This window comes from Lissotriton vulgaris, chromosome 8, assembly GCF_964263255.1.
Source record: "Lissotriton vulgaris chromosome 8, aLisVul1.2, whole genome shotgun sequence".
In the NCBI taxonomy this organism is placed as follows: Eukaryota; Metazoa; Chordata; class Amphibia; order Caudata; family Salamandridae; genus Lissotriton; species Lissotriton vulgaris.
In genome coordinates, this window is record NC_141696.1 from 1,132,419,249 (window position 1) to 1,132,445,146 (window position 25,898).

Below are 25,898 nucleotides of genomic sequence, written 5' to 3' on the forward strand. Positions count from 1 at the left end.
GTGGAGGTGCTTGGCGGCGGTGAGGTTGTCTTCGGAGTTGGTCATGATGCGGATGGTGTTTCTGTGGACGATGGCAATGCCTCCTCCGGTTTGGTTGATGCGGTCCCTCCGGGCGATCTTGTAGGCATCCGGGATGGCTATGGCGATGTCGGGGGCTGAGGAGGCGTTCATCCAGGTTTCTGTGAGGAAGGCGACGTCTGGTGATGTCGTGTCGAGGAGGTTCCAGAGTTCGACGGCGTGCCTGTGGACGGAGCGGGTGTTGAGCAGGATGCACTTGAGGTGGTTGTTGCTGGTGCCTGGCCTGGCGGGTGCAGTGCTGGTCCGAAGGCAGGGGAATTTGCAGGCTTGGCAGGTGAAGGGTCCGTGGGTGCGTTTCGGGCTGGCTCGGTGGGAGGTGGGGTTCCGGCCGGCGTTGAGTGCGTGGAGGGTGGCGGCGTCGTAGATCAGACGGGTGGGCTGGTGTCGTTGAGGGCCAAGGGTCCTGGCGCTGGGCGCAGTCCAGGCACGAACGGGTGCAGATTGGCTTACCTTTGGCGCGCCAGTGGTGTGCCCGCTGCGCTGCCGCGCAGTGGCCTCCATATAAGGGTAGTAGGGTAGGAGGGGTCAGCTGGGAGGAGGGGGTGAGGACAGCCAACGGGATCCGGGGGCGGGGCCGCATGGGAGGCAGCGGCGGGAAAAACGAGCCCGGAGACGCTCGCGGCGGAAGGAGCAAAAGTGGAAGAAAAAAAGATAAAACCAGTCAACAATCACACGGGCTACAGAAAAAAGAAAGGGTGAGGGCAGGCACACGGGGGCACAGAAGGCAAGGGGCACAGGCAGTCAAGGGGGCCAGGCGGCGAAAACGCAGGTGAATCTGCGCCGATCTGAGGAAGGAGGCAACTGCAAGAGCGGACAGGGCAGGCGGAGCTGCAGCGGTGGGGGAGTGACCTACCAGGGGTCAAGGGTCGCTTGACCCCTGGTAGGTGTTTAATTGTATTAAACACCATGTAAGTTAAGTGCCATGGGTCAACCATGAGGGTGCCTTTGTTGAAGGGGACACAAGTAGGTGGGGACAATCATTCACGCATTGTGGTCCTGCCCTTGATTGATAGAGTTATGGAGGAATATTTATAGGGAAGGTGAGAAGGCAAAGGTCCCAGCCGGCAGAGAGCGAGTACCTTATAATATTGGCAAGTATGTTGAAACAATCCATCCTTTCCACTCTAGAAGAAGAAAGGTCATGTCTCAGATGCTGCTATCAGCTACGCAAAGTGTTCTTTTACCAAGGACTGCAGCACACCCTCCCAAATACACCACATGGCTTCGGAAGCTGTGCTAGGCGGGAAAAGAAATGTCAGAAATAGCTCAGGAATGGAAAGGAATTTCAAAGTTGCACTTGGGACAGCTACTAGCTTACCCTGGTAAGGAATTCAGAGCTCTGTATGGTCCCAAAATGGCTGCAAGTCCTGGAAATACTCTAACGATTAGGACTAGAAAGCAACAATACAATGAAAGACCAGGCGACCACTTTGTAAAGGGGGACCAAGCAAGTAAGACAGTCATACGTAGTTAAATAGAAGCACTCTGCCACTACTACAGATTAAGTCAACAATAGGCACGGTAGAGATCTGGGGGAGAGAGTTACGTTAGGAGGGGCTGAAGGACTTCATAAGGCCCAAGTTGTTCTTTCTTGTCAATATAAAAATGAGAAACCTAAAAATAAAAAACTTTAAATACAGCAACAATGCAGTTAATTATAGGCAAATAAGAGAGAAAAAGAAATACAGCTAATGTTGGTCACCAAACGACAGAGTAAGAGTTCTACCGATTCTATTGTGTTCAAGGGAATTTCTAGACACATGGCTACCCAGAAGTGCCTCCCAGCACCAACCACCTTAAGGGACTTCTCAATAGATTTGGTTTAATCGAACAGGACTGTTTTTAACAGTTTCCAAAATGTTAGCAACGATTCGGTGTTCCTTAAATGTTCTCTGAGCATGTTACAGAGCTTTGGGGCCAGGAAGGCAACGTAGCTTCTTCCACTCCTAGATCTCTTTATCCGGTGTACTACAAACAGCTGCTGGTTGGTGGAGTGCAGCATTCTTGAGATGCAAGAAGAAGACTGAATTAGCTTCAGACCATTTTTCTACATTGCTCGAAGAGCTAAGCACAGTGCTTTAAAATGTATTCTTTTAAGCACTGGAAGTCAATGCAGGCTTGCCAGGGCAGCAGTTGCAGATTGGTGTTTGGGGATTTTCATCAATATGCCGGTGGCGGCATTCTGGGTACCATGTAATCTTTTTAGGAGAGCCTTAGGGCTTCCCAAGTGTAGGGAGTTACCATAATCTAGTAGTGAAATGACTAACCCTTGACCCCCTTAAGATGCTACTGTAGTCTATAAAGGTTACAGAGGCACCCGAGATAGTGAGGAATGTGTAAGACTCTTGAAGAGCTTCCTCTTCGAATTCTCAAGCAAGAGGATAAAAATAAACCGAAAGCAAATATTAAGGATGGGGGAGACAAATGGGTACACTTAAAACAGCAAACTGCGACAATGCAAGGCTCATCTATCTTCCAGTCAAGTTCATAAAACGTATGGACCAATTTTCATATTTATACTTAAGCCTGGTTTGGAGGCCAAAGAATAAAAAATGTTGAAAAAAAGGACAAGTCAAACATACATTACAGTCCCTGTGAGAGGCAAAGACGTGGGCATACCATGCAATATCACTAATGCATGTAAAGACTAAACTAATATCAAACTGTGGCAGATAGAGGATAGAAGTTATACATAAGATAGTGCATCTAAGCCCAAGAGGATCAAGTCCAATGGAACCATGATTCACAACCTATATAGCTTCCACTTCATAATGGTGTCTACAAAGATGTTAAAGGTCTAGTATTGATCCTCTTCCCGACACAGAAAAAGCCTCTGATGCAGTAGAGTGTTGGTTTAAAATTTGAAATGGATGGGCATGGGACCGATCTTTTTACAATGGGAAAATACTAACTATGATCTGCTGGAACGGATTACTCTTAATAGCGTGTAATGGCCTCCACTTGAAGAGGGCTACCAGTCAAGGACAATCCTTGATTTCACAGTTTTTTGTGCTGGCCATGGATCCCCTGGCTAATTGGGAAAAGAACAGGCTCAATGCTAAAAGAGGTTAGGTGATCATAGGTAGTAACAATGTTGTGTTCCTATATACAGAAGCATGTTGGGGAAGCTCAAATGCTAGAAAAAAGCAAAATATATCCCACTAGGAAGCGCCCAAAAATGACACGCCCTGGGAAGCATGGGATGGCTAGTGAGAACACTCAGTAAAATGATTTAAGAAGATACGTAAAGGAAACAGGCTGGCTAAATACAGACTGGCGTACAAGTGCAGTGATATGAAATGGATGGACTTAAAAGACAACTAAAGTAAGGACCTCTGCCTTCCCGATGCCAAAATATGTGACACAGATATGACACAGGTTCGCACTCCTGGGGCTGGTCCTCGCAAAATATCAAATCGCAATACACTGGATTTACCCTGCCCGCTCGCAAATGGAGGACAAGTTCAAGTTCAAGAATTTATAAAGCACGCTATTCACCCAGAGGGTCTCAAGGCGCTTGGGGAAGGGGATCATTATTTGTCGAATAGCCAGGTTTTAAGTTCTTTTCTGAAGGAGAAGTGGTTCTGTGTCAGGCGGAGGTGAGTGGGGAGTGAGTTCCAGGTCTTGGCCGCCAAGTAGGAGAAGGATCTACCTCCCATGGTGGATCTTTGGATACGCGGAACTGCGGCGAGGCCTTGATTGGAGGATCTTAGATGACGGGTGGGTGTGTAGAATGATAGGAGAGTGTTGAGGCATTCGGGCCCTAGTTTGTAGAGGGCCTTGTGTGCGTGGGTGAGGAGACGGAATGTTATTCTCTTGTTTACGGGAAGCCAGTGGAGGTCTTTCAGGTGGCCGGTAATGTGATCTTGGCGAGGGATGTCCAGAATGAGTCTCGCTGATGCGTTTTGGATGCTTTGGAGTTTTTTTTGTAGTTTGGCTGTGATTCCGGCGTAGAGGGTGTTTCCGTAGTCTAGTCGACTCGTAACCAGTGCGTGTGTGACAGTCTTTCTTGTCTCGGCGGGGATCCAGTGGAAGATTTTTTTGAGTATACGAAGTACGTTGAAGCAAGAGGATGAGACGGCGTTGACTTGTCTGGTCATCAAGAGGGAGGAGTCTAGGATGAAGCCAAGGTTAGGTGCGTGGTCTGGGGTATGGGTGCTGAGCCCAGATCCGAAGGCCACCATGAGTCGTCCCAGGCAGAGGGGGATGATCCTAGGATGAGTACTTCCGTTTTGTCTGAGTTGAGTTTTAGGCGGCTGTTTTTCATCCATACGGCTACTTCTTTCATGCCTTCGTGAAGATTGGTTTTGGCGGTGTTGGGGTCTTTGGTGAGGGAAAGGATCAGCTGGGTGTCATCTGCGTAGGAGATGATGTTACGGTTGTGTTGTCGCGCGATGGATGCGAGGGGACTCATGTAAACGTTGAAGAGGGTGGGACTGAGTGATGATCCTTGTGGTACACCGCAGAGGACTTCGGTGTTCTCTGATTTGAATGGGGGAAGTCGGACTCTCTGAGTTCTCCCAGCTAGGAATGAGATGATCCAGTCCAAGGCTTTTCCTTTTATGCCGATGTTGTTGAGGCGTTGTATGAGGGTGCTGTGACAGACAGTGTCGAAGGCGGCGGAGAGGTCGAGTAGAATGAGGGCAACTGTTTCTCCATTGTCCAGAAGTGTTCGGATGTCGTCTGTTGCTGCGATGAGGGCGGTTTCGGTACTGTGTTTGGCTCGGAAGCCGGATTGTGAGGGGTCGAGTGCGTTGTTGGATTCGAGGAAGGCGGCTAGTTGGCTATTAACGGCTTTCTCGATGACTTTGGCCGGGAATGGGAGGAGGGATATGGGGCGGTAGTTTTTGAGTTCAGAGGGGTCTGCTGTGGGTTTCTTCAGGAGGGCGCTGACTTCAGCATGTTTCCAGCTTTCAGGGAAGGTAGCAGAGTTGAAGGAGCAGTTGATGACATCACGGAGATGGGGTGCGATGATGGAGTCTGCTTTGTTGAAGATGTGGTGGGGACATGGGTCGGTTGGCGAGCCAGAGTGGATGGAATTCATTAGGCGGATGGTGTCTTCTGTGGTGATTGGGTTCCAGGCGTTGAGATTGTTAGAGGGCGGTTTAGGTTCTGAGGGGGGTGGAGAGGATTGTTCGTTGGAGCTGTTTTCGAAGCGGTTATGTATGTCGGCAATTTTGTTGTAGAAGAAGGAGGCTAACGAATAGCAGAGGTCTTGGGAGGGAGTGATGTCGTTTGAGGCTGCGGTGGGGTTGGTGAATTCTTTGACGATGTTGAATAGTTCCTTGCTTGGGGCGTGGAAGAAGAGTGCCACCTACCGGCAGTGAGTAGATGAGAATGCATAGAGAGTCCTGTTGGAGGGGGGACGAATGCTGGAGGAAATTTCGCTTACGGCAGATCAGAATGGAAGCGAGGTCGACCCTACACAAACCCAGAACCACACCCCATCTGTACCCAACATGGGGATTGGGAATAGCCCTCTCACCCACTCATAAGCCACAACACACCAGTCTCATTAAGTCCAAGCCCTAGACAATATTATACAGATCATACAAGGGTTGGGGGCTGCTGCCTGTCTTTGCCAAAGGGTTTTTCCCTTTTTAGTAGTTCTCTTTGTTTCTTTCATTTATATACTTCTATTTGTATAAACACATTTTAGGAGCATTGCTGTGCACAGGGATCCGTTGGGCGGGAGGAAGGGATCGAACACTGTCAACATTTATGATATATTTAAAAATTGTACCACTGGGTGTGATGTGCAGACTTATGTACGAATTGGCATGTAATAATCTGTTTGTTTACTGGTTGGTAAAAGATGCACTGCAGCCTGTATAAGATGACTCCACCATGTAATATTGTGTCATTAATAAAAACAAGTTTTTTAAAAAAAGTAAGGACCTCTGTATAGGAAAGTGATGGTTCAGAAATGTGGAATGTATATATCAAAATCAAAATAGAATATATACTGCAGCTTTACTTAGAAACAATAAAACAGAAGGGATTGCACAGTGATGTAAATGGAATAACTGGAAAAAACAGGACATCAAATTCAGCAACAAAATGATTATTGATCTACAACGTGCATGTTTACATGTACACAATTTAGAATTTTAGGCCATGTGTGATGTATTTAGTGGTGTAAACAAGTTTCACTGTAGCACAAAGCAAAGACACTCATTTTATCTACATCTGAAGAATGAAAGACATTTATGCAGGGCGCTCCTCATGAACCCACTGAGGTATCTTGTAGACTAGAAATTGCTCTCTTGAGGCTTCTAACGTTTTTTTTAAAGAATAAACTACATGAATATTACTGAAATGCACATAGGAGTCATGGAAATGCTTCTTTTAAAACATTTTCTTTAAAAAAAAAATCTAAAAATGAAGGATACTCAAAAAGAAAACATGGAACATCACTACCAGAAATCTCATAGAAACGCAAAAACATCAGTTACTCACATCACGTCATTCCCTATGGCGTTAGCTGTTACTTTCTCTACCATCCTTTTTATTTGGTCCAAATCCGCCACAGTCACTTCCTCTTTCTCTGAATGTATCTTTAACTCCACTTCTGCCTCTAAAAGTCATCACAGTCAAACCCACAACTTTGGCAATACATTTAGGTCCTTAAACCTGCCACTCATGTGCGACTGGCAGACCTCATTTGGGTGGTGCTACAGGTTACACAAGGGCTACTGTGTCCCAATCATTGATGTGGAGGTCGTTTGCCACTTGGGTATGTCCTCCTATGGCAATGCAAATTGGGCCAAGTACAATTCTTTCTTTCCGCAAGTTACTTTCAGGATGGCGAGGGCAAGCAGTCCAAGGTTTCTGCTTCTAGGACATAAGCCGAGGACATGAGCTGATAGACAAAAATGCAGGCCCTTCCTAGAAACTTCTTCACCATGGATAAAAAAAACTGCACAACCACTCCTAATCCTCCCCATCTACCAAATGGCAATGATCAGAAAGAACTAATCAGCCCTTTGTTAACATGGTCCTCGTTGAATTTCAAAAGGTAGCCCCGTCTCCATTCTTCCTTACATCAGTGTCTAGTCACCACACTCCAGTCACAGGAATTCAGGCAATACAATTCCACTGTCTTGGTGAAGCGGTCATCATCCATCTTGTACCATGCTAAAACAGGGGCATTTAAACACGTCTTTCTGTGAACCCAGGAATTAGAGACTCACTTCACATACATATACTCAATGTGTAGAAAAGATGTTGGTGCAAGGTTCTGGGTTTCATATTTAGAGTGGAACATTACATTAGATGGACTGTAGGCTCCTCTCCTTAACATTGAGAACAAGCATTTGCAATGCAATAGGTCTCACATTTGCGAGATTTAAGCTATTGGCATTGTAAATGGCAATGCCTTTAATTTATATGTTTTGATAATTGACACATAAATAAAAGGCATTGTCATGTACAATGCCAATAGCTCAAACTTTTGTAAAAGGGAGACGTATGTTAAGAAGTGGCCGCCAATGTCTTGGGCTGCTTGGAAATTGAAAGCGCGCTGAATGCTGCAGGAAAGCATGTTGTGCCTGCAGTAGAAGAAATTACTAACTGAAAATAGTGCTTACAGCCAAAAAAAGACTTAACGTGTAACAACTGAAGTAGAAGGGCCAGTCCTCATGGGAGATTAAGAATGAAGACAAGGCAGTACTAAGGAATGACTAACAAGCCTATTAACGAATCAGAAGCCAGCATTTACGAAGGACAATGACACAAGCCAATGACAAGTATGAGTGGCGAGTTAGCGGGGCTTCTATTCCATACTCCAATACAGCATGGCTCGCAGGACAGCGCATGCGCTGCCCAGACTCAACCTAAAAAGAGCTGGTCACACTACCGATTTTCAAAACATATTACGCTGCTACAATCACTTCATATGATTTACCCAGGCCACGGGCAGCAGTCAAAAGCTCACTATCAAGGTACATTTGCTGAGCCCTTACAGGTCACAGGTGGACTATGCATTACCAAAACAGGCCTAGGCCTCTGCACTCAAGATAGATTAGAATAACAGAAGGGACAAAATAAAGTCAGGATACCTGTTTCACACAGCTTGGCTACTAGAGAAGGGGGACACACCTGTTTACCATTAAGAAGACCTTACTATCCAAACAGTTGCCCTACTGGTCAGTCTTGTTTGGATGCCTTACAATTACCTTACTAAATTTACCAAGAACATTTCATATTCTAAAATGCAGGGCTTTGGCACCTTTTCATCTGTACTCGGCTGTCCCAATCATTATCTTCCCAAATTTGTTCTAGCCATTTTGTTTTGATAAAGTAAGTCAAAGATGACAAATACAACTGAAGAATGTTAGGGTCAAGTAATGTTAGATTACTTAAGAACCCTTGACTAATGTGTGTGCTACAGCATTACTATTCTTTAAAGGATTACTACCACCAAATCTTTTTAACATAAAAATTAGAAAACATAGAATTGAACAGATTCTGACTTTAAATAACTTACCGCTGAAATTTCTGATAAAGTGTGCATAAAGTGTCATATTTGGTTTTCAATCTTGTCACTGCGTTATTGACTTTTGTGGTAATTGTGTCCATGTTGATGTCCATTTCTTTGATATATTCTGTAAACGTATTCACACTGAAAGCAAACAAAGAATTAACATTTTCTTCTATTGCAAATGTAGCAAGCATTAGCCGTGCCAACAGGTCTAGTTAATTACTAAAAGCGCTCTTTAGTCACTGGTGAGTTTAGGCATACAATAATTTAACATTTAACTTTTCTTATACTCAGCGTGTGACATAGCCTTCCAATTAGATATACTTCACTTTGTTTCTGGTCTTGATATAATATAAATTATCTTTAATAGCTACAGCACATGCTATAACAAAATCAGTTATGTGCGATAGGCGTAGGTGAGTATGTTTATGTTATATGCTCGGATGACGTCTGCCAGTGGAGCCATCTAAATGTTGAAATGGGTTGGACTGACCGAGGAGCCTTGTGAGAATCGGCAAAGGAGTCTCTGGGCTTCTGAGGAGTAGGGTAGCATAACAACTGTTTGTGTTCTTCCAGTAAGAAAGGTACATATATGTTGGAGAGTGGGTCCTTGGACACCTGCTCTGTGAGGTCTTCTGATCATTATGGGTTGGGAAACAGTGTGGAAGGCTGCATTGAGGTAGGTTGAGTAGCATAAGAGCTGCGCTTGCTCCTATGTTGAGGATCATCCGGATGTCATCTGCTGCTGCTACGTGAGTGGTCTGTGTACTGTGCTTCGGTCTGAAGCCTGAATGAGTTGCATTGAGGACCAGGTGGTTGGCAAGTTGTAAGTTGATAGTTTTTTTTAAGGACCATGCCCAGGTATGAAAGGAGGGAGATCGGTCCTCTGAAGTTTGCAAGTGTGCCTGGGTCTGCTGTGGGCTTCTTGAGGAGAGAATTGACACCTGCTAGCTTCCAGGCTTCACAGAAAGATACCTTGTCGGTAGAGGTGTTGAGGATGGCGGTGAGGACTTTGCTGAAGGGGGTTGAGCCTTTGTTGAAGGTGTGTTGGGGGTAAGGGTCAGGTGGGGTACCAGAGTGCATGGTCTTGATGATTTCGGTTTCATCAGTGGCAATAGGGTTCCATGGTGCCATTTAGCTGCATGACAGTTGACAACTCTGGGGGTGACTAGCTCCCTTTCTTATAGTCCATTTCCAGACACCAAATGTGGTTTTGGGTGTGAGCCTTTGACGTTTATGTTGTGGGTCTGTTTCCTTTTGAAGTGCCCACTCCTCTGTCCTGATCTTTCTCCAGAAAGCAGTCTGTGACAGCAAGAGTAACTCCAAATCTGATAGCTAAACACAGGCCATGGGCCTGACTGGAGGTTCACACATGGATGCCAGCCACTGTGACAAGTGTATCAAAATGTTACCCCAGGTCATCCAGACTTACTACCGCCACACCGCATACCTTACTCCAGACTGGCTGCACAAAGCAGGTCTGCCACCTCATCTGACTGCGCGTGATGCGGGCACCACCCAACGGACTTCTTCCACATGGTTTGGTTGTGCCCCCGCCTCGCAGGGTATTGGGACAAAATAGAAACTTAACTTACCCACATTTTGGGGTGGCAAGTGTCCCATGATCCCCTGCGTCTCCTCCTGGGCATCACAGACTGTCTAGACGGGACCCGGTCAGACAAATTGCTCCTGGGCATTACTATCGTGGTGGCCAAACGGGACATCGCCATGGCATGGGCGCGGCCTGACCCCTCCACGATCGCTAAGTGGTGCCGGGGGTAAACTGGTGTGCCTCTCAGTAAGACCCCTTATTTGAGGCCAGGGTTTGTCCAGCCAAGTGTCAGCGGGTGTGGGGCAAATGGGCAGACCAAATGGGTTAGGGGATCGGAGAGGGGAGCTTTTCATGATGCTAAGTGCTCGCCCGATGTGCCTATCGTGTGACTTCAAACAGATGTTTTCTATTGTCAATTACGTGATTTTGCATTCAGTGCTGTCAATGTAACTTTGTTCTATAAAACCAATAAAGAGGATTGTAAAAAAAAAAAAAAAAAAAAAAAAAGTTACCCCAGGGCCTAACCCTACTCTTTATGATTCTCTAATCGGCCCCATTGCCCTACTGAGATGTGCACAGGCACCTTTCCAGTGACCTCTCTCTGAACCAAAGGGCCTTCTTTAAAGTGTACTGAAGAATCTGCCTCTCCTTCCACCAGTGTATATCCCACCCAGCTTACAGGAATGCAGCAAACCACAAACATGCCTTTGGGAGCAGGATTCCTCCATCTCCTCATTATCCTACAGTCAGCCCTGGGTCTCCTAAAATGGAAACCAGGATCTTCCATATATTGTACCATTCCAAGGCACACATACACTCAGCACATACATACAATGCAGACGTACTGCACAGCTCTACATACAAATGTGATGTAGGCCAAGGGTGAGTTCAGCACACAGCAGCAGAACTTTACATGAGTGAGCCTGAAGGCATCAATTCAGTGACACCGGTAAAAAGGCCTGTTCAGTTTTACTGATCACTACACTGTATGCTGTCAACACTGCACTTGTGCTGCTTAACTCCTGGCTAAGGCAGTAGCCTTTCACTACAATGCGGATTGCGCTTTGTGAGCCCTCCTGGTCCAATAAAATCAAAATCCATGAAATAGGCCTATGTAATGGGGCGCACACATGATGTGTTCGCCCATGACAATAACAATCCTCATCATGGATCCAGACATCTGGGGTACTCAGGGAAGGGGTACACGTCAGTCACTATGCAAGGAACTTTGCCATCCTGACACTGCCACAAAGAAGCTCCCGAAAGTACACATCAAGACATAAAAACAGGCATGCCCCAAGAACAGGCACCATCTCACAAAACGTTTGTTTAGTGTAATCATCAGTGACAAACAGTATGGGTCTCGCATCTGCATTTATATGAACTGTGCAACTCAGGCGGACCCCTAATTGCGCCAAATTGAGCCTCTACCAGAACACACACTATCTTAATCCATGAGCCCTCATCTCAGACTTTGACCCCATTTGTCAAATAGAACAAAATAACCTATGCCACATACAGGAAACTAATGATTGCATGGGCATGCAAGATATATAATATATAAATAGCTAGACTACTTAACCTCGACAAGGCACTCCAGAGTTAACACGTGTACCTCAAAATCAGCAACATCAAACAAAATTGACATTGGGCACCGTCACTGGCCATAATTTGCTTTGTGTATCCCGAATGAATGAACAATTCATTGAACATATGCGACCTATGAAGATGTCATGTTTCAAGCAGTCTGGCAGCCAATTTGTCCAAGGTCTAGGACACTTAAAAGACAGAAAACTAGGTTGGCTGTAATGACAGAAATGATTGTTCTTAAGTAAACATTTATACCCCTATAAATAAAGAGTGACAGTATCTATGTGTACAAACAGTTCAAATAACACAATAACGCATCCTTCAATAGTCTAAAAACAACTTGTGCGTCTGTACACAAGGTGACCAAAATGGGCGCCAAGGAATATGTCTATCAATTGCATTTAAATCTTCATTTCGACTCACTACAATTTACACATTAAAGGCACCGCAAACCTAGAGAATGGCAAAAGAGAAAGAAATGAAAGATAATAAAGACTAAAAACAGGACAGAAGAAAATGTTTATTACAAAATTTCAGATTATCCGATAAGGGCAGAGACCAACGCAAACAAGAACTAAAGAAACTGAACCCTCTACATGAGCTAACTCAAAGCACAACAAGACAAGCATTTGCAATGCAATAGGTCTCGGCATTTACGCGAGTTTGAGCTATTGGCATTGTAAATGACAATGTGTTTTATTTATGCTTCAAAAACCCAAACATAAATAAAAGGCATTGTCATTTACAATGCCAATAGCTCCAACTTGTGTAAATGCGAGACCTGTTGCATTGCAAATGCTTGTTTATACCACTGCTGGCAAACGTGCCTGACAAACTGAAGTGATAACTGCTGATAATATTACATTGGGTGGTCACTTGTGCAATCTTGCTATATATGGTCACTATTATAACACTAGAAATATTAGTAACTCAAGAATATTTATATTGGACATAAGTGGCTCTTATTATATTACAAAAATGGTTTAGCTATACTAAAAGAAGGTTAAGCAGCAAGACCTAAGATCTCATACTTCACAGCGACACACAAAGGAGCCAGGCAGATCCAGCACAGACGAAGGCCCTGTAATCCTGACAGCTAGTTATATCTGGGTCTTTAAAGACCATCCCTGAGAGCTTAGATGCGGAGGCAAAATTAGTCATTTATTTGTCCTGACTGCGAAGTGTGCCTGGTGGTACTTCAGGGCAGCTAGAGATAACTGCCCGTAAATGAGCACCTGTTGCTGATGGTGCCATCTTCATATGAGCTGTGTCTCTGTGCTTGGTGGCTTGGCAGGTCAACCATAGCAGATGACAAAGCACCCGGTGTTGTTCAGTCAATGTGACCCAGGCCTTGATGTGTTTTGGGGAAGCTTTGAGGTTATGTAAATAGTGCAACTGATGGAACAGAGTGTTAACTTGGGGAATGCGGAGCCATTGATGCTGATAAGACTGAAGAGGGAGAAAGAGGCCCTACATGTCAATGTCAAAATGATTCAGGCTTCCAGCAGCATTTAAAGAGAGCAACACCTTTGGGTAAAGTTCGCGCTATATACAATCGCATTAAATAAATAAACATGAAAAAAGAGATCGCTATTGTGAAAACAGCCATACCACATATACGACGCCAGGGCGAGAGAGCGGAATGAGCGGAAGCAGGAATAACAATTAAATGCACCACTCAATATAACTAACATGTAGGCAGACACAAACCCCGGTCTCAGTCATTTGTGCTTTTCAACCTTTTCATTCCGGTGAAATCACAGTGTACCTCTCGCTAAGAGCTATTTCAACGCCTGCCTGCTTATCGGCGAAGCGCGCCCCTCTGCAGACTCCCCCTGCTGCCCTTCACATGCATGCTGACCAAAACCGAAACTTAAAGCCTATCATGAAAGAAGAAGATTCCGACGCGCGCCTTGGGATTGGGTCGCGTGCGTGAGCGGTCTACGTTACAAGCTCACGTGCGCGACCCAATCCGAAGGCGCGCGTCGTAATCAGACCCTGCCATAGAGAACGCTGCGCGCGCGCCCAGGTCTTGTAGCCACATTCCAGCTCATTGTCGGCTGAGACGACAGCTATAGTTTTCTGGCGAGAACGCGCTTCGCGCGTTACTAGCTGAGACCTAAAAAGGGGTCCCCAAAATTAATTGGGCCCAGGGCCCTCAAAATCCTTAAGATGTCCCTGTAAAAAACTTACTAGAATAGTATATAAGGACAATGAAAAGTAATGAGCGTGTGCTCTCAACATCAGCAACTATCTCTAAATTAGAAAATATAGAGTTCTTGCTTGATTAAATGATGGTCAAAAGTAGGAAGTGGACGAATATCTCAGTCTCTCCTGGGGTTACTTAAATGCTATCCACCAATTTTAGAGAATTTACATGAACTGTGTTACTGAATATTACACAAATTAAGTTGAACCCCAATACATGCATACAGACAGGGCAGAGATGGCCAACTACTGGAAGTACTGAATAATGAAACAATGAACCGCACACATGCTCTTCATGTGAGAGAACAACGCTGGGTGTTCAGGCTCAACACCTCCAAACTTGGCCTTAATGATGACATTCCGTGGCTGCAAATGAATAAATGAATTAAACTCTCATGACACTGAGGTCTCTCTGAAATAAGCGTAATTAAAGCTTTTTGAATAGACAAAGTTGGGCTCCACCCATAAATAACTAAACAATTACAGAACAATACGTTCCAGTGGATGTAGCCTAACTACTCTATGAACACATGCTTCCCCATATGACTCTTGGGTGCACCCATTGTTATGCACGATACACAATCATAGAATGCATGGTAAAATCCATGACTCCAACAGTCCAGTACTGGGTTTTATATATAGATTTGAATGGGTAGTTCCTTGTTTTTAAAGACGTACTTATCAGACATTGAGACGCTATCATACAACTACCAATGAGACTTATTCTCTCTCTCATAGTCTCTCTCTCTCCTCTCGTCTCTTGGCGCCGGGACAAAGTTTTCCCCGAGTATCCACATAGAGCGCTTCGTGTTGTCATGACTACGAAACGCGGATGCACCGAAGGGGCGCTTACGTGCTCCATCACGTGTCCATCACTAACCAATAGAGAAAGAGGCTACCCACGTCATAACGAGGAAGCCTCGCCTGCCACTATGCGGATATGTACAATACAGATTAAGTTTGCATTGCCGTAACTCTACCTCCGTTACTTAATAGCGTAGGAAGCACACAATCTTCTTGTGTCCGCTCCTAGAATTACTATTTTGGAAGTGTGTTACACTCGGGCATCATAAACACGCCCACCGGGAACAACGGATGTCTGACGTCTCCTGACTAAGCGCCGCAGTTCCACGCCTCCTTCCAGGCACGCAACCCTATCAGACCTTGGTGATAGCGAGCCCGCTTCAGACACAGGAAACATGACGTCTGACTAGCGCGCCCATGCTCACGAAAATCGACCCACCTGTGCAGGATTAGTTTGTAATGGGCCGTACTATATAAACTTCCACCTCAGTATCCCTAATGTCGTCGGGGAGGAACAGAGAGACGTACATCATAGGTGGTCCTACTGGGAATTACCTAACACTCAGTAAGTTGCTGTTTCTGTCCTGTTCATGCTACTACTGCCTGCACCATTACTCTGACCTCTCAGAATATGGTCTACAACTTTCCCCTTTTTTGCTCTTTCTCTCTCCAGCGAGTGTGATCACTGGGTACTCCCTAACCCTCGCCTCCCATGGGGCAAGTCGTCCCCCCCTAAAGGGTAAGATAAATGATTTGTCTTTTTTGGTTGTATTTTCAGGGAAATCACTGTTAGTATAATTGATTGTAGATTCTACTCCATTGAGAGTATTGAATCACACAAACTAGACCAAGTAGAATGATCTTTATTTACACGTAAACTATATTGACTCACTTCTGTCATTTGACTTTTCACAGGTCAATGGACCCCCTGAGTGGATAGAGACTATAGGTCATATCCACAGAGTGGCACTACCAATACAGTATGGTAAGATTGGAGCCCCTCAATTTGGTCCTGATGAAAGCCATGTATCTTTTGGACACCTTGGCTGAAACATGTTGACCTATTCTTTAATATTCACCTAGCGGTGATTGGATAATTGTTTTCTTATTCACCGCGCTTTTTGCTTTTAGACCCCACATGGTTCCCTCACTAAATAAAATTACATTGGGGGACTCTTGATGGCTTTTTAAATTCACTTTTCCTTTTGGGCCCCCACTCACTTTATTAAGTGCATCCCTGTCGTCAGGTGTATGCCCGTCCTCCACCAAACGGGGTTTCTGGAGGGCGAGGACTGGCAGATGATGAAGCATGACACCTGGTGGTGTGTGATGCCAGTCCATCACCTTTTGTGAGATGCCCTTGTAACTATACGGCACCTCACACTATCTTGGTCACATTCTAGAAGTGGTCCCCATTTGTGATATTTGATTTTGACTGGAGGCTGGCCATCTTCTAGAGCCCTACTGCCTCTTGTTCCCCCCTCGGGTATGTACCTGAGCTTTCTTGTGTTTTTATGGCCAACTAAATGCCAGATATACCGCATTTGCGTCGTCACAGTCAGTAATGACACTTCTAAACTGGACAAGCCTGGCACACAAAAGACTGCATTACATCATTATTTATGGATCCCAGCCAGTAATGTTTCAGTTTGGAACAAAATAAATACTCCCCAGTCAAAGCTGTATCTTGTAGAACAACTGCAAGTACGAAATAATACACTCGCCGCAGGCAGTACAAAAGCATAAGCATTCAGAATGTTTAAGTGATACACTTCTTACGACACTAGATAAAATATAAAGCAACAGTCAAAATGCTAAGAGGCGAGGCATCTTTCAAGCAGCAGTTGGTTCCTTCATGGAAAGAAGAACAATTAAAAAGCCTAGCACATCGCCTCCCGAAGCACTTTAGTTGAGGGAAAAAATATTTTTCTCCAAAGCTTTAATGTCTGATAAAATTCCAATTTTTTTTTAGGAAAATGGGCAAGTAAATCTCCCATTTGCACAGCTCAAGAATGTTCAAATTGCATGCCTTCTATAATTTTCCTCAGTTTGTTATATTCAGCAACGGCGCTGGGGTGCCTGTATCTCATGTGACTGGATTTCCAAAAGGGTCGGTGGAAGGATGTCAGAGGGTCAGCTATTAGGACCAAATCAATAACAAGCCATAACCAACTCTGCAACGTTGAAATAGACTTAGCAGAGTTATGCTTGAGTTGCTAAAGTGAGAAATGGAAAATTACACTCAAGTCAGTAAAAACAGTCGATAGATATCCCATCGTAGGCTGACAGTCACAAACTGCCCCACTAGGAAACAGTTCAACCATTATGTGCAACTTTGGTGCAGGGCCTAAAATAAGGAGCATCCGTAACTTAGGATAGTTCATTCATACACTTCTTTGAGGAGAGAGCTGAAGACTTTCTAAACAAAGTCCATCTCAATTGCTCTAGCAATGGCCTCACTTTGCGAAGTGGTATCCTTAACTTGCCTGTGTGATCTTCTAAAACCACTCGGCGAAACTCAAACCAGTGAGTCATACTGCGATCCTCATAATGCCCTACATGAAGTTATCAGGCCATCCTGCTAAATTTTACACTGTAAAAGACAGTCTTCATTATCATTTCCTTACCTCCATTGCAAATATTACAATTACAACAAGCATCTTTTGGTCATTAGGAAGTAGTTCTCATCTTCCTGTAATTAGGCTTTAAATAATCATCACCTTCACGTAAGAATGTATGACAGCAATGTATTTAATTTGATCTTCATTTTGTAAAGCGCCTTAACGCTGGCAATGATTTGGAACGCACTATTTAAATTCACAAAATAAAATGCTATGGCCCCCAATATTTGTAAGACTAAACAAGAAGTGAAAAATAATTAGTTCAAATAATAGAACTTGAGAGTCAAATGGTCCACCTTATGCCAAAAATAAAAGTCTTCCTCTGACTCAAAGTTCAATATTTGGGGGGGAAATACATTTTGTTAGTATATCCATATCCCTTCCATTTAAATTTGCGTCGTCGACATTTTTGAAAAGTAACAACATAGACGTATATCCACGTTATCTCATTATTGTAAACGAGATCGTCCCATCAGTTGGTGGTTTACACGGTGCCTGATGAGCACACAAATACAACACTACAAGCACGCGCCGAAGGGGGCGGGATAAACTATTAAAAGATGAGTGATAGAAGAGTAAGAGAGAGCAACTTATAAAATCGGAGAACAGAACAAACAGTATCTTAACAAAACATGATGGTCCACCCCTGCAGAATGTTGCGAGCGCCCCGCCCCCCATATCCACAGCTACTCATACCCTTGAGTAGAAGGGGGGTTGTGGGCCACCCCTCCTACAGCTTGCTTAGGCCCCTGGGAAGAAAAAGACAGACGGTTCTCTGGACAGGAAGAGATGCATGCAACATCTTAAAGTAACACAGTGTGACCATCTAAGAGTTAACAAAACATCCAAATATCATTGTGTCGGTAAGACAAACATTAAACATTTTTAAATGTCCAGTATTTTGGTTTACAAATTGAGCCACCCCATAAGGAGCTGAGCGAAGACGCCGACAACGGAAGAGGTGTAACGTGAAGATCAATGGAAAGGGATATAGAAGATGTACACAGCTGAGAAAGAAAAAGATGGATAAAGGTGACAGAACATGCACAGCAAAGGACTGCAAGATAGAGGGGTAGAGTAATGACATTAAGTGGTTAAAAGAATACAGGAGCTAGATTTGGGGATAGAAGAAGCCGAGAGAGAAAAACAAGCACCTACCTCTCAGTGCCCTCACTGCGTTGCGAAACTTCTGGATGCCGGCCAGGAAGAGAGCAGTGATCGGCTCGCGGCGGGGATGCTGGCGCTGTGAGCGTGCGCGCGACTGAATCTGCGCGTGGCCAGCACTGGTCGCTCCCTCTCCCATTAGGATTGCTGGGCGCGTGCCCAGCTCTTTCCTCCTTTTGTCGGCTTTGGCGGCTGACATGATCACAATAGTTCTCTGCCGAGAACGCGCTTCGCGCGTCTCTAGGCCGAGACCTAAAAACTAACAGATTTATTTCAGTCTGGATTAATTGGTCTCAGAAAGGACTTTCAAAGACTGTCTTCGATGACTGAATCAAGTATTAGTGTGCTAGAGGATAGCAACAAGTTGCAACAGTGGAAAGCGGATACAACAGCAACAGAAAATAATCTGGTTGGAAAGAGAACCAGTAGAACTTAAGGACAGAAATAGGAGAGGTCATCACAGGAACATAGGCCGGCCAGACAATGTTGAAAATGATGCAAACTTCTGCACCTCTTTGCTGAAATCATGGATTTCACAAACGCTTGGAAAAACGAGAATGTGTATCTACTCCCAAACACTGAGACTAATGATCTTTAGGCCTTTAAGATATCATCACTCAGATTTGATACTGCACCAGAGGAGAAAAATGTATACAATTATCTGGAATGGCCGAACATGCTTCTATGCCAAAGAAACTGTCCACTGCAGAGATGGTTTCTAGCCCCAAGAAGTAAGACAAAGGCACTAAACAACCTCTTCTCCTCTGCTGGTCCCTACGGAATGAAGAAAATCTATGTAGAGGACACCGCCTACTTCGAGGAACCTGCTAATGTGAAGTCTTTCATCAACAACCTAACCACACTCTGAAATGGACCATTAATATATAGCCTGTTTGCAATTATATTCAACCTGCTAACAGTAACATACAGAATATTGGTTGATATGTCTCCTACTATTCACTATCATTTACGAGCATGTTGCCCTTCTGTCTGTTAGACAGAGATTACCGCTAACGCTTCTGCAAGCGTGCAATTGTCAGACACCAATCTTTCTAACTTTTAAATACTAATCTTACAACCCATCACAAGACAACGAACACAAAAATGTACCCACTTTCAAATAAGTTGCATTATAACCTGAACTATCAGTGTCACACTGGAACAAACAACCACTTTATTTGCAGAAGGTTCACCAACACCTACGCAAGTGAGTCATTTAATATTATCATTAGCCATTAGACTTAATCGCATACATATCATGATCCACACATTGTTCATGATATACTAAACACAGCTGAACATTAGATTAATATGGAACTACAAAGCACACACAATGACTAACCCACTGTAGCACTGGAATGGATAGAGAAATCAATTAACAGTATACACAAAGGAATACCTTTGTTGGTGACTGTCATTTTAAGCATTCCATGTACTGTCATATGCTATAGAATGTTTGTTATTGTGTGCTGCCATATAGTGTTATAGAATGTTATGTTTTGCTATGTGATTCTCTTACATCACATACTATGGTTAATGCTGCCTACACCCAAGCTTGATAATTACCAAGATTACTTAACCAGTTCAAAAACGCTCTGTATGCTTCAAATTGGACCTCACTGGAATACATTAGACTACTCCATTAGTAGACAGTTAACTAACACCTTTTCAACTTAGTGGGGCGTGGCTTGGCCGGCTGCGAGATGCCCGCACTCTGATGTGGCTCTGCCGGCGAAGCTCAACAATCCGTTAAAATGCTGCTGGCATCCTTACGCTAGGTGCACACGAACGCTGAATTTTAATTCCCCTTCGAGGGCGGCGCTGCTTCATCGCGCTGCTGCCTCCCGGCTGGGTCCTGCGGCGGTGCTGCACCATTGGTGACGGACACTGGGCCAACGGCCTCGAGGTTTGGCCTTCCCTGTCCCGGACTGCTGAAACTGCTGGGTGGCGCGCGCAGCGGACAATCGACCCGGGGACTCCACTGTAGCCTTGCTGGCGGGGCCGGGGGCCCGCGGGCTGTTCCACCTGGTGCTGCGGCATAGGCGCCTGGTCTGTTGTGCTGCGGCATAGGCGCCGTCTATCTAGCGATCTTCCAGTCCTCAGTCTGGTGTGCGCCCGCCGGCTGTTATCTGCTTTGCCGTGCGGGCGCTGACGGTTACTACTCTGCGCCTGGCTTCTCCTCTGCGTTTACCTCTCTCGGCCTGGACCCCCTCCTGAGGGCTGTACCGTGGAGATCAGGCCGTTGTCCTGCTGTGGCCTCGCCTGTGTGCTGCCTGCTGTGGGGGGCGCCGCCGGTGCCTGGCGTCCTCGCCCTCATACCGGCATGGTTTCCTCTCTCAGTCATCTCGGCTCGCTCACGTGAGCTGCAGCTTGGGACTCTACTGCATCTCTGCTGTTTGGCGCTGTGGCCCTTGCGAACTCCTTGAGGTAACCTGGTCCCTGAGCTTTGCTTGCTGCTCCGCCCGGCGCATGGACATGCTTTGCTGGCCTGGCCTTGCTCCCTACAGCTTGTGGTGCTCCCTGTTTGATTACTGCCCTCTGCGTGCCGTGGCCTGGACTGGCGGCTAGGTGCGTGTTGTGCAGCCATCTTTGATCCTCCTATGGGCGCATTGACTCTCTGATCTGCTGTGTCCTCATTTATCTCGCTCGCAGTGGCCTTGTGGAACAGGAGCTCCGCCTGTATTATGCAGTCTGACGTTGGCCGAGGCTCCTCCTTGCCTTCCTCATTTGCCTATTGCTTCAGTGGGAGCCCATTCTTGCTGCGTCACTGTCAGCCACACCACCTCCTTATCTTGGCTGCTCATTGCCTCTTATATTCTTCCAGTTGTCTCTCCTCCGGATTCTGGTGGCCCCAGTCGGGTGGATCCTGTTTGTATTTCACTGCCTTCCGCTGTCAGCTGCTGGGGTCTGCGTGCCCCTGGCCGTATTGACTGTCTTTTGCCTCGCGTAGGCCTCTTTTCTGCTGCCGGGTCTCTCATCATGGGGAAAACTGACCCAAAACAGCCCAAGCTAGCCTTTGAGCTCTGAAGATCCTCTCGCAGGACAGTGCAAGTTCAGAGGGTGCCGACAACTGCCACCATGGAAGCCCCCTCTAATAGGAAGGACGATCTCAAGGCAATCTTGCTGGACGTCAAGTCAACAGTAACTGGTATCGCAACCCAGCTGGACCAACTCTCAGCCCGTCTGGACACAGTAAAGGCCCGTGTCAACTCGCACGACAACCGGATACTCCATGTTGAATCCAGTGTCGGACGACAAGGATGCTGCTACCCAAGCCCGGCAGAAACTACTCCTGATGGACAAGATCTTGGCGATCATCCGGGAAAAGAATGAGGATTTGGAGGCCCGATACCGCCGAAGCAACCTCCGCATCACGGGTCTCGGAGTCCACCAACATTTCGAGGAAGGAGGATTTTGCAGAACAGCTGATTAAGGAACTCTACGGTGACATCCTCTCCTCGGTTTTTATTGTAGAGCGTGCACACCGTTCTCTTGGTCAACGTTCAGTTCCTGGGCTGCCTCCACGCCCCATCATTGCCAAAATCTTGAATTACCGGGATCGGGACGCCATTCTTTGTGCTGCACGTGACGGGGGCACCATCAACCACCAGGGTAACGCACTCTCCTTTTACCCGAACTACACCCTCACTGTCCAAGCTGCCCGGAGAGAATTCCTCCCTGCCAAGCGCATTCTTCAGAAGCACGAGGTCTCATATTCCTTGGCTTACCAGGCAAAATTGAGGGTTCGTCAGGGCACAAAAACACTAGTCTTCCCTGATCCCAGAGAGGCCCTGGCGTTTGCCAAGAAACTGGACAAAGATGCTCGCTCCTCCCCTCTTAAATCTCAGCCCGATGGCGTAGATCGTCCTAGGGACAACGAATAACAGTGCAGACACTATTGTTTCTTTAACTCTTTTTCTGAATGATGCTTGATCTAACCTTTGCTTGGCCACCCTGCTTGTTTGCAGGGGTGTACGCCTAGTCCTGCCATGCCCTCACGGGATGATTCCCTTTCCTACCATGGTTTTCTCTTGTCCCAGTTGGGGGTACCCGGGGTGGGGCAGGTGGATTACTCAGCCTGATTGGGAGGTTGGGGTGGGTGCGGGGTTAGAGGGTTTTCTAAGTCTGGGATTTTTGGGTTGAGATGGGGGATTTGGGGTTCTATGCGCCTCTATTGGGGAGGTGGCTTCAGTTTTCCACCGTATGTTTGTTGAGAAATGCCTTCACATGTCTTGACCGCAACACTGTACTGTGCTTCCTTCCTTGTCTTGCTTCAAGTCAATGGTTATTCACGGTTTGTGCTGACATAGCTCCTCTGGTCCCTCTTCCTCTTCATTTGCGCTACTCGGAGCGCTTTGCATTTCAGCGCATCAACTGCCAGTTTGACGCCTGTGTGCTCTCCCCGTGTTGCCCTGTTAGTGGAAGCCCATGGTGTGCTGCTTACACTTATGTGCGGAGCCCTCCGCTTGCGCTGCATTTTGTTGCAATTTGGACCGCCTTCTCATTTCCCCCGTGCCTGCCTAGGCTGCTCCCCGCCTGCGTTGCGTAGTGCTACACTCTCGACCACCTCCCCATGACTGACATTGTCTGCTGGACCTGGAATGTCTGTGGTCTGAATGATCACCGTAAGGTTAGACTAATCCGCTCACACTTGCAGCGACACAAGGTAGATATGTGTCTCTTACAGGAGACGCAACCGATGCCCGGTTCCCTCTTCACACTTCAGGCACGCTATTGGGGGGCATCCCACTCCCCTATCTACGCTTCATATGCTAGGGGGGTTTCGATTAGTTTACGCAGGGGTCTTCCTTGGCACACCACTCCGGCACTTACTGATCCTGGGGGCAGGTACATCATCCGCCACGGCTCACTATTGGCCCAGCCCGTCGCGATTGCCGTGGTCTATGGTCCCAACTCGGATGACCCAGACTTCTTTGATCACATTTGCAACCTCCTCTCTGCTTGTGGCCCTGCGGAAGTCGTCTGCGGAGGGGATTTTAATGTCACCCTATTGGCAGCCCTCTATCGGTCTGGCTCCTATACGCACGCCCAAGTGCCTCCGCGGCCCTTACGTCTATTTTAATTGACAACTCTCTTTATGATGCTTGGTGTCATTTTTGTCATGATACCCGTGAGGGTACCTGCGTTACCGGCGCGAGGGGCTGTTGGCCGCGCATCGATTTTTGGCTGACCTCCCCGGATGTCCTGACCTGGCTCACCGATGCAGCACACATGGCACGTACCTTTTCTGACCATGCGCCGGTCCAGATCCGCCTCCGTCCTCCCCACTACCCGCAACGCGCGTTCGCCTGGCGTCTCCCCCCAAACGCCCTCCGGGACACTGTCTTTTGTGCGAACATTCAAACCGCTATTACTAACTATTTTGACATAAACACAGGATCAGTAGACTCTGCTTTGGTACTATAGGAAGGATTTAAGACTGTCATTTGGGGCGAATGTATTTCTAAACAGGCCAGTGTCCTCTGTTCCATCCGCACTACTTTGGCTAGGCTCGAGGCGGAAATTAAAGATCTGGATGCCACCCTGGCTGCACACCCTAGTCCTGAGACGTTGGTGTTAATACGTCAAAAACGCACTGAGTTTTCCGAGGAGGCTGACCTTGAACTATCCTTCTTGGGTAGAGTGGTCGGGCTCTTCGTTTCGTTGAGGGAGACCGCCCGGGGCGTACTCTCGCTAACCTCCTCCGCCCACCACGAGCTGCTTCTTATATAATGGCCCTCAGTGACAGTGACTCGTGCAGGACTACCTCCCCGGAGGAAATTCAGTCTAGCTTTTTAGACTTTTATTCTCAGCTATATTCTGCCGGTACTCCTCTACCACGGGAGGCCTTTGATCAATATTTTGAGCCTATTGAACTAGTCTAGTTAGAGGACTATCACCGGAAATTTCTAGTTGAACCGTTCTCTAGGGAGGAAATTCTTGCAGCCATCAGCAGCTTACCCGGTGATAAGGCCCCGGGGTCTGGATGGCCTACCGGCCTCATTCTACAAAACTTATGCTGACCTCCTAGAACCACAAATGTATAATGAATCCTTCGAGAATGGCCTTTTCCCGCTGTCGCTCCGTGAGGCAATGTTACTTTGCTTCTTAAACCCGACAAGCCTGCGGACCGTCGCAATTCCCAACGTTCCCTTTCCCTAATTAACATTGATAACATAATTTTCCCCAAACTGATCGCCTCCCGTCTCCTGTTACACATGCCCCTCATTGCCCTCCCGGACCAGTCAGGTTTTATTCCCGGTAGGGCAACTTCGCACAACCTCCTCACAATTTTCTCAGTGTTACATCAAATTAATCCTGACCTTCCGGCCGTGGCTGCCCTGCTGGATGCTACAAAGGCGTTCGACACGCTGGAGTGGCCCTTTTTAACTTACCTCCAGCCCCGCATGGGCTTCAGTGAATATTTCATGAGTAATGTTAAACTCCTCTACACCAATCCCTTGGCGCGTCTCCGTATCAATAGCCAGGTCTCCGTCCCCATTAGTATTGCTCGTGACACCCAGCAGGGGTGCCCTTTATCACCTATGCTCTTCGCCATTGCAATGGAGCCCTTGGCTGCCAAGTTTTGACAGCACCACACCCTCAGAGGAATCGGTTTTTCGGCCCGCTCCCTTCTTGTTTCCATGTACGTGGACAATGTTACCCTATACGTCAGTCATCCTCAGACCCCTTGTCCGGAAATCATACGCTTTGGCGGTCTTTCCGGCATTCAAGTGAATTGGACCAAGTCAGTCCTGTTCCCCTTGACTGATGCCACAATGCCGTCTACACTGGACTTTCCGTTCCTGTGGGCTTCTGGCCCCACGCGCTATTTGGGCATTTGGTTGAGCAGGGATCTGGACGAACTGTGGGGATCTAACTTCAGTTGTGCAGTTGACTGGCTGGAATCCAAGATTCCTTCTTGGAGCAGGCTTCCGCTATCCTTGGCGGGTCGGATCGCAATCGCCAAGATGGTGGTTCAGCCTAAATTTCTCTACTTGTTTTTGAACATCCCTCTCACCTAATTTCTTTAGCAAATTACGCTCTCTAATCGTTTCGCTTGTCTGGGCGGGTAAACAGCCAAGAGTCGCTTACGACATCCTCACTCTCCCCATGTCTGCCAGAGGTTTGGGCGTACCTGACTAAGATTTTCGCCCTGTGCACAAAATTAGTTACCAAATTATACCCACTTATTCTAATGCCCACCTCTATATCCTCAGACCGGGCGCGGGAGGCCTGGGGCGCGGATCTTGGCATGGACATTGCGCAGGCTGACTGGTTATGCTGCTGTAACCAGTCGAAAAAGCTGTCACCAAATTATCGGCTCAGTCTAATACATTTTAAGTATTTGCACAGGCTGTACCGCAACCCTGCTCAGCTCCACAAGGTAGGGCTCATT

General features: G+C 46.6%; 1 protein-coding gene across 1 annotated transcript in view; it reads right to left on the reverse strand.

Annotated features, from left to right (window-relative positions):
• The window catches only part of RB1 (RB transcriptional corepressor 1), a 1,321,361-nt gene that overhangs the window by 1,172,086 nt on the left and 123,377 nt on the right, over positions 1–25,898 (reverse strand). The window contains exon 4 of the mRNA XM_086934987.1: positions 8,567–8,701. Within this exon, the coding sequence (XP_086791113.1) occupies positions 8,567–8,701 (135 nt within the window). The remainder of the gene's footprint in view (positions 1–8,566; positions 8,702–25,898) is intronic.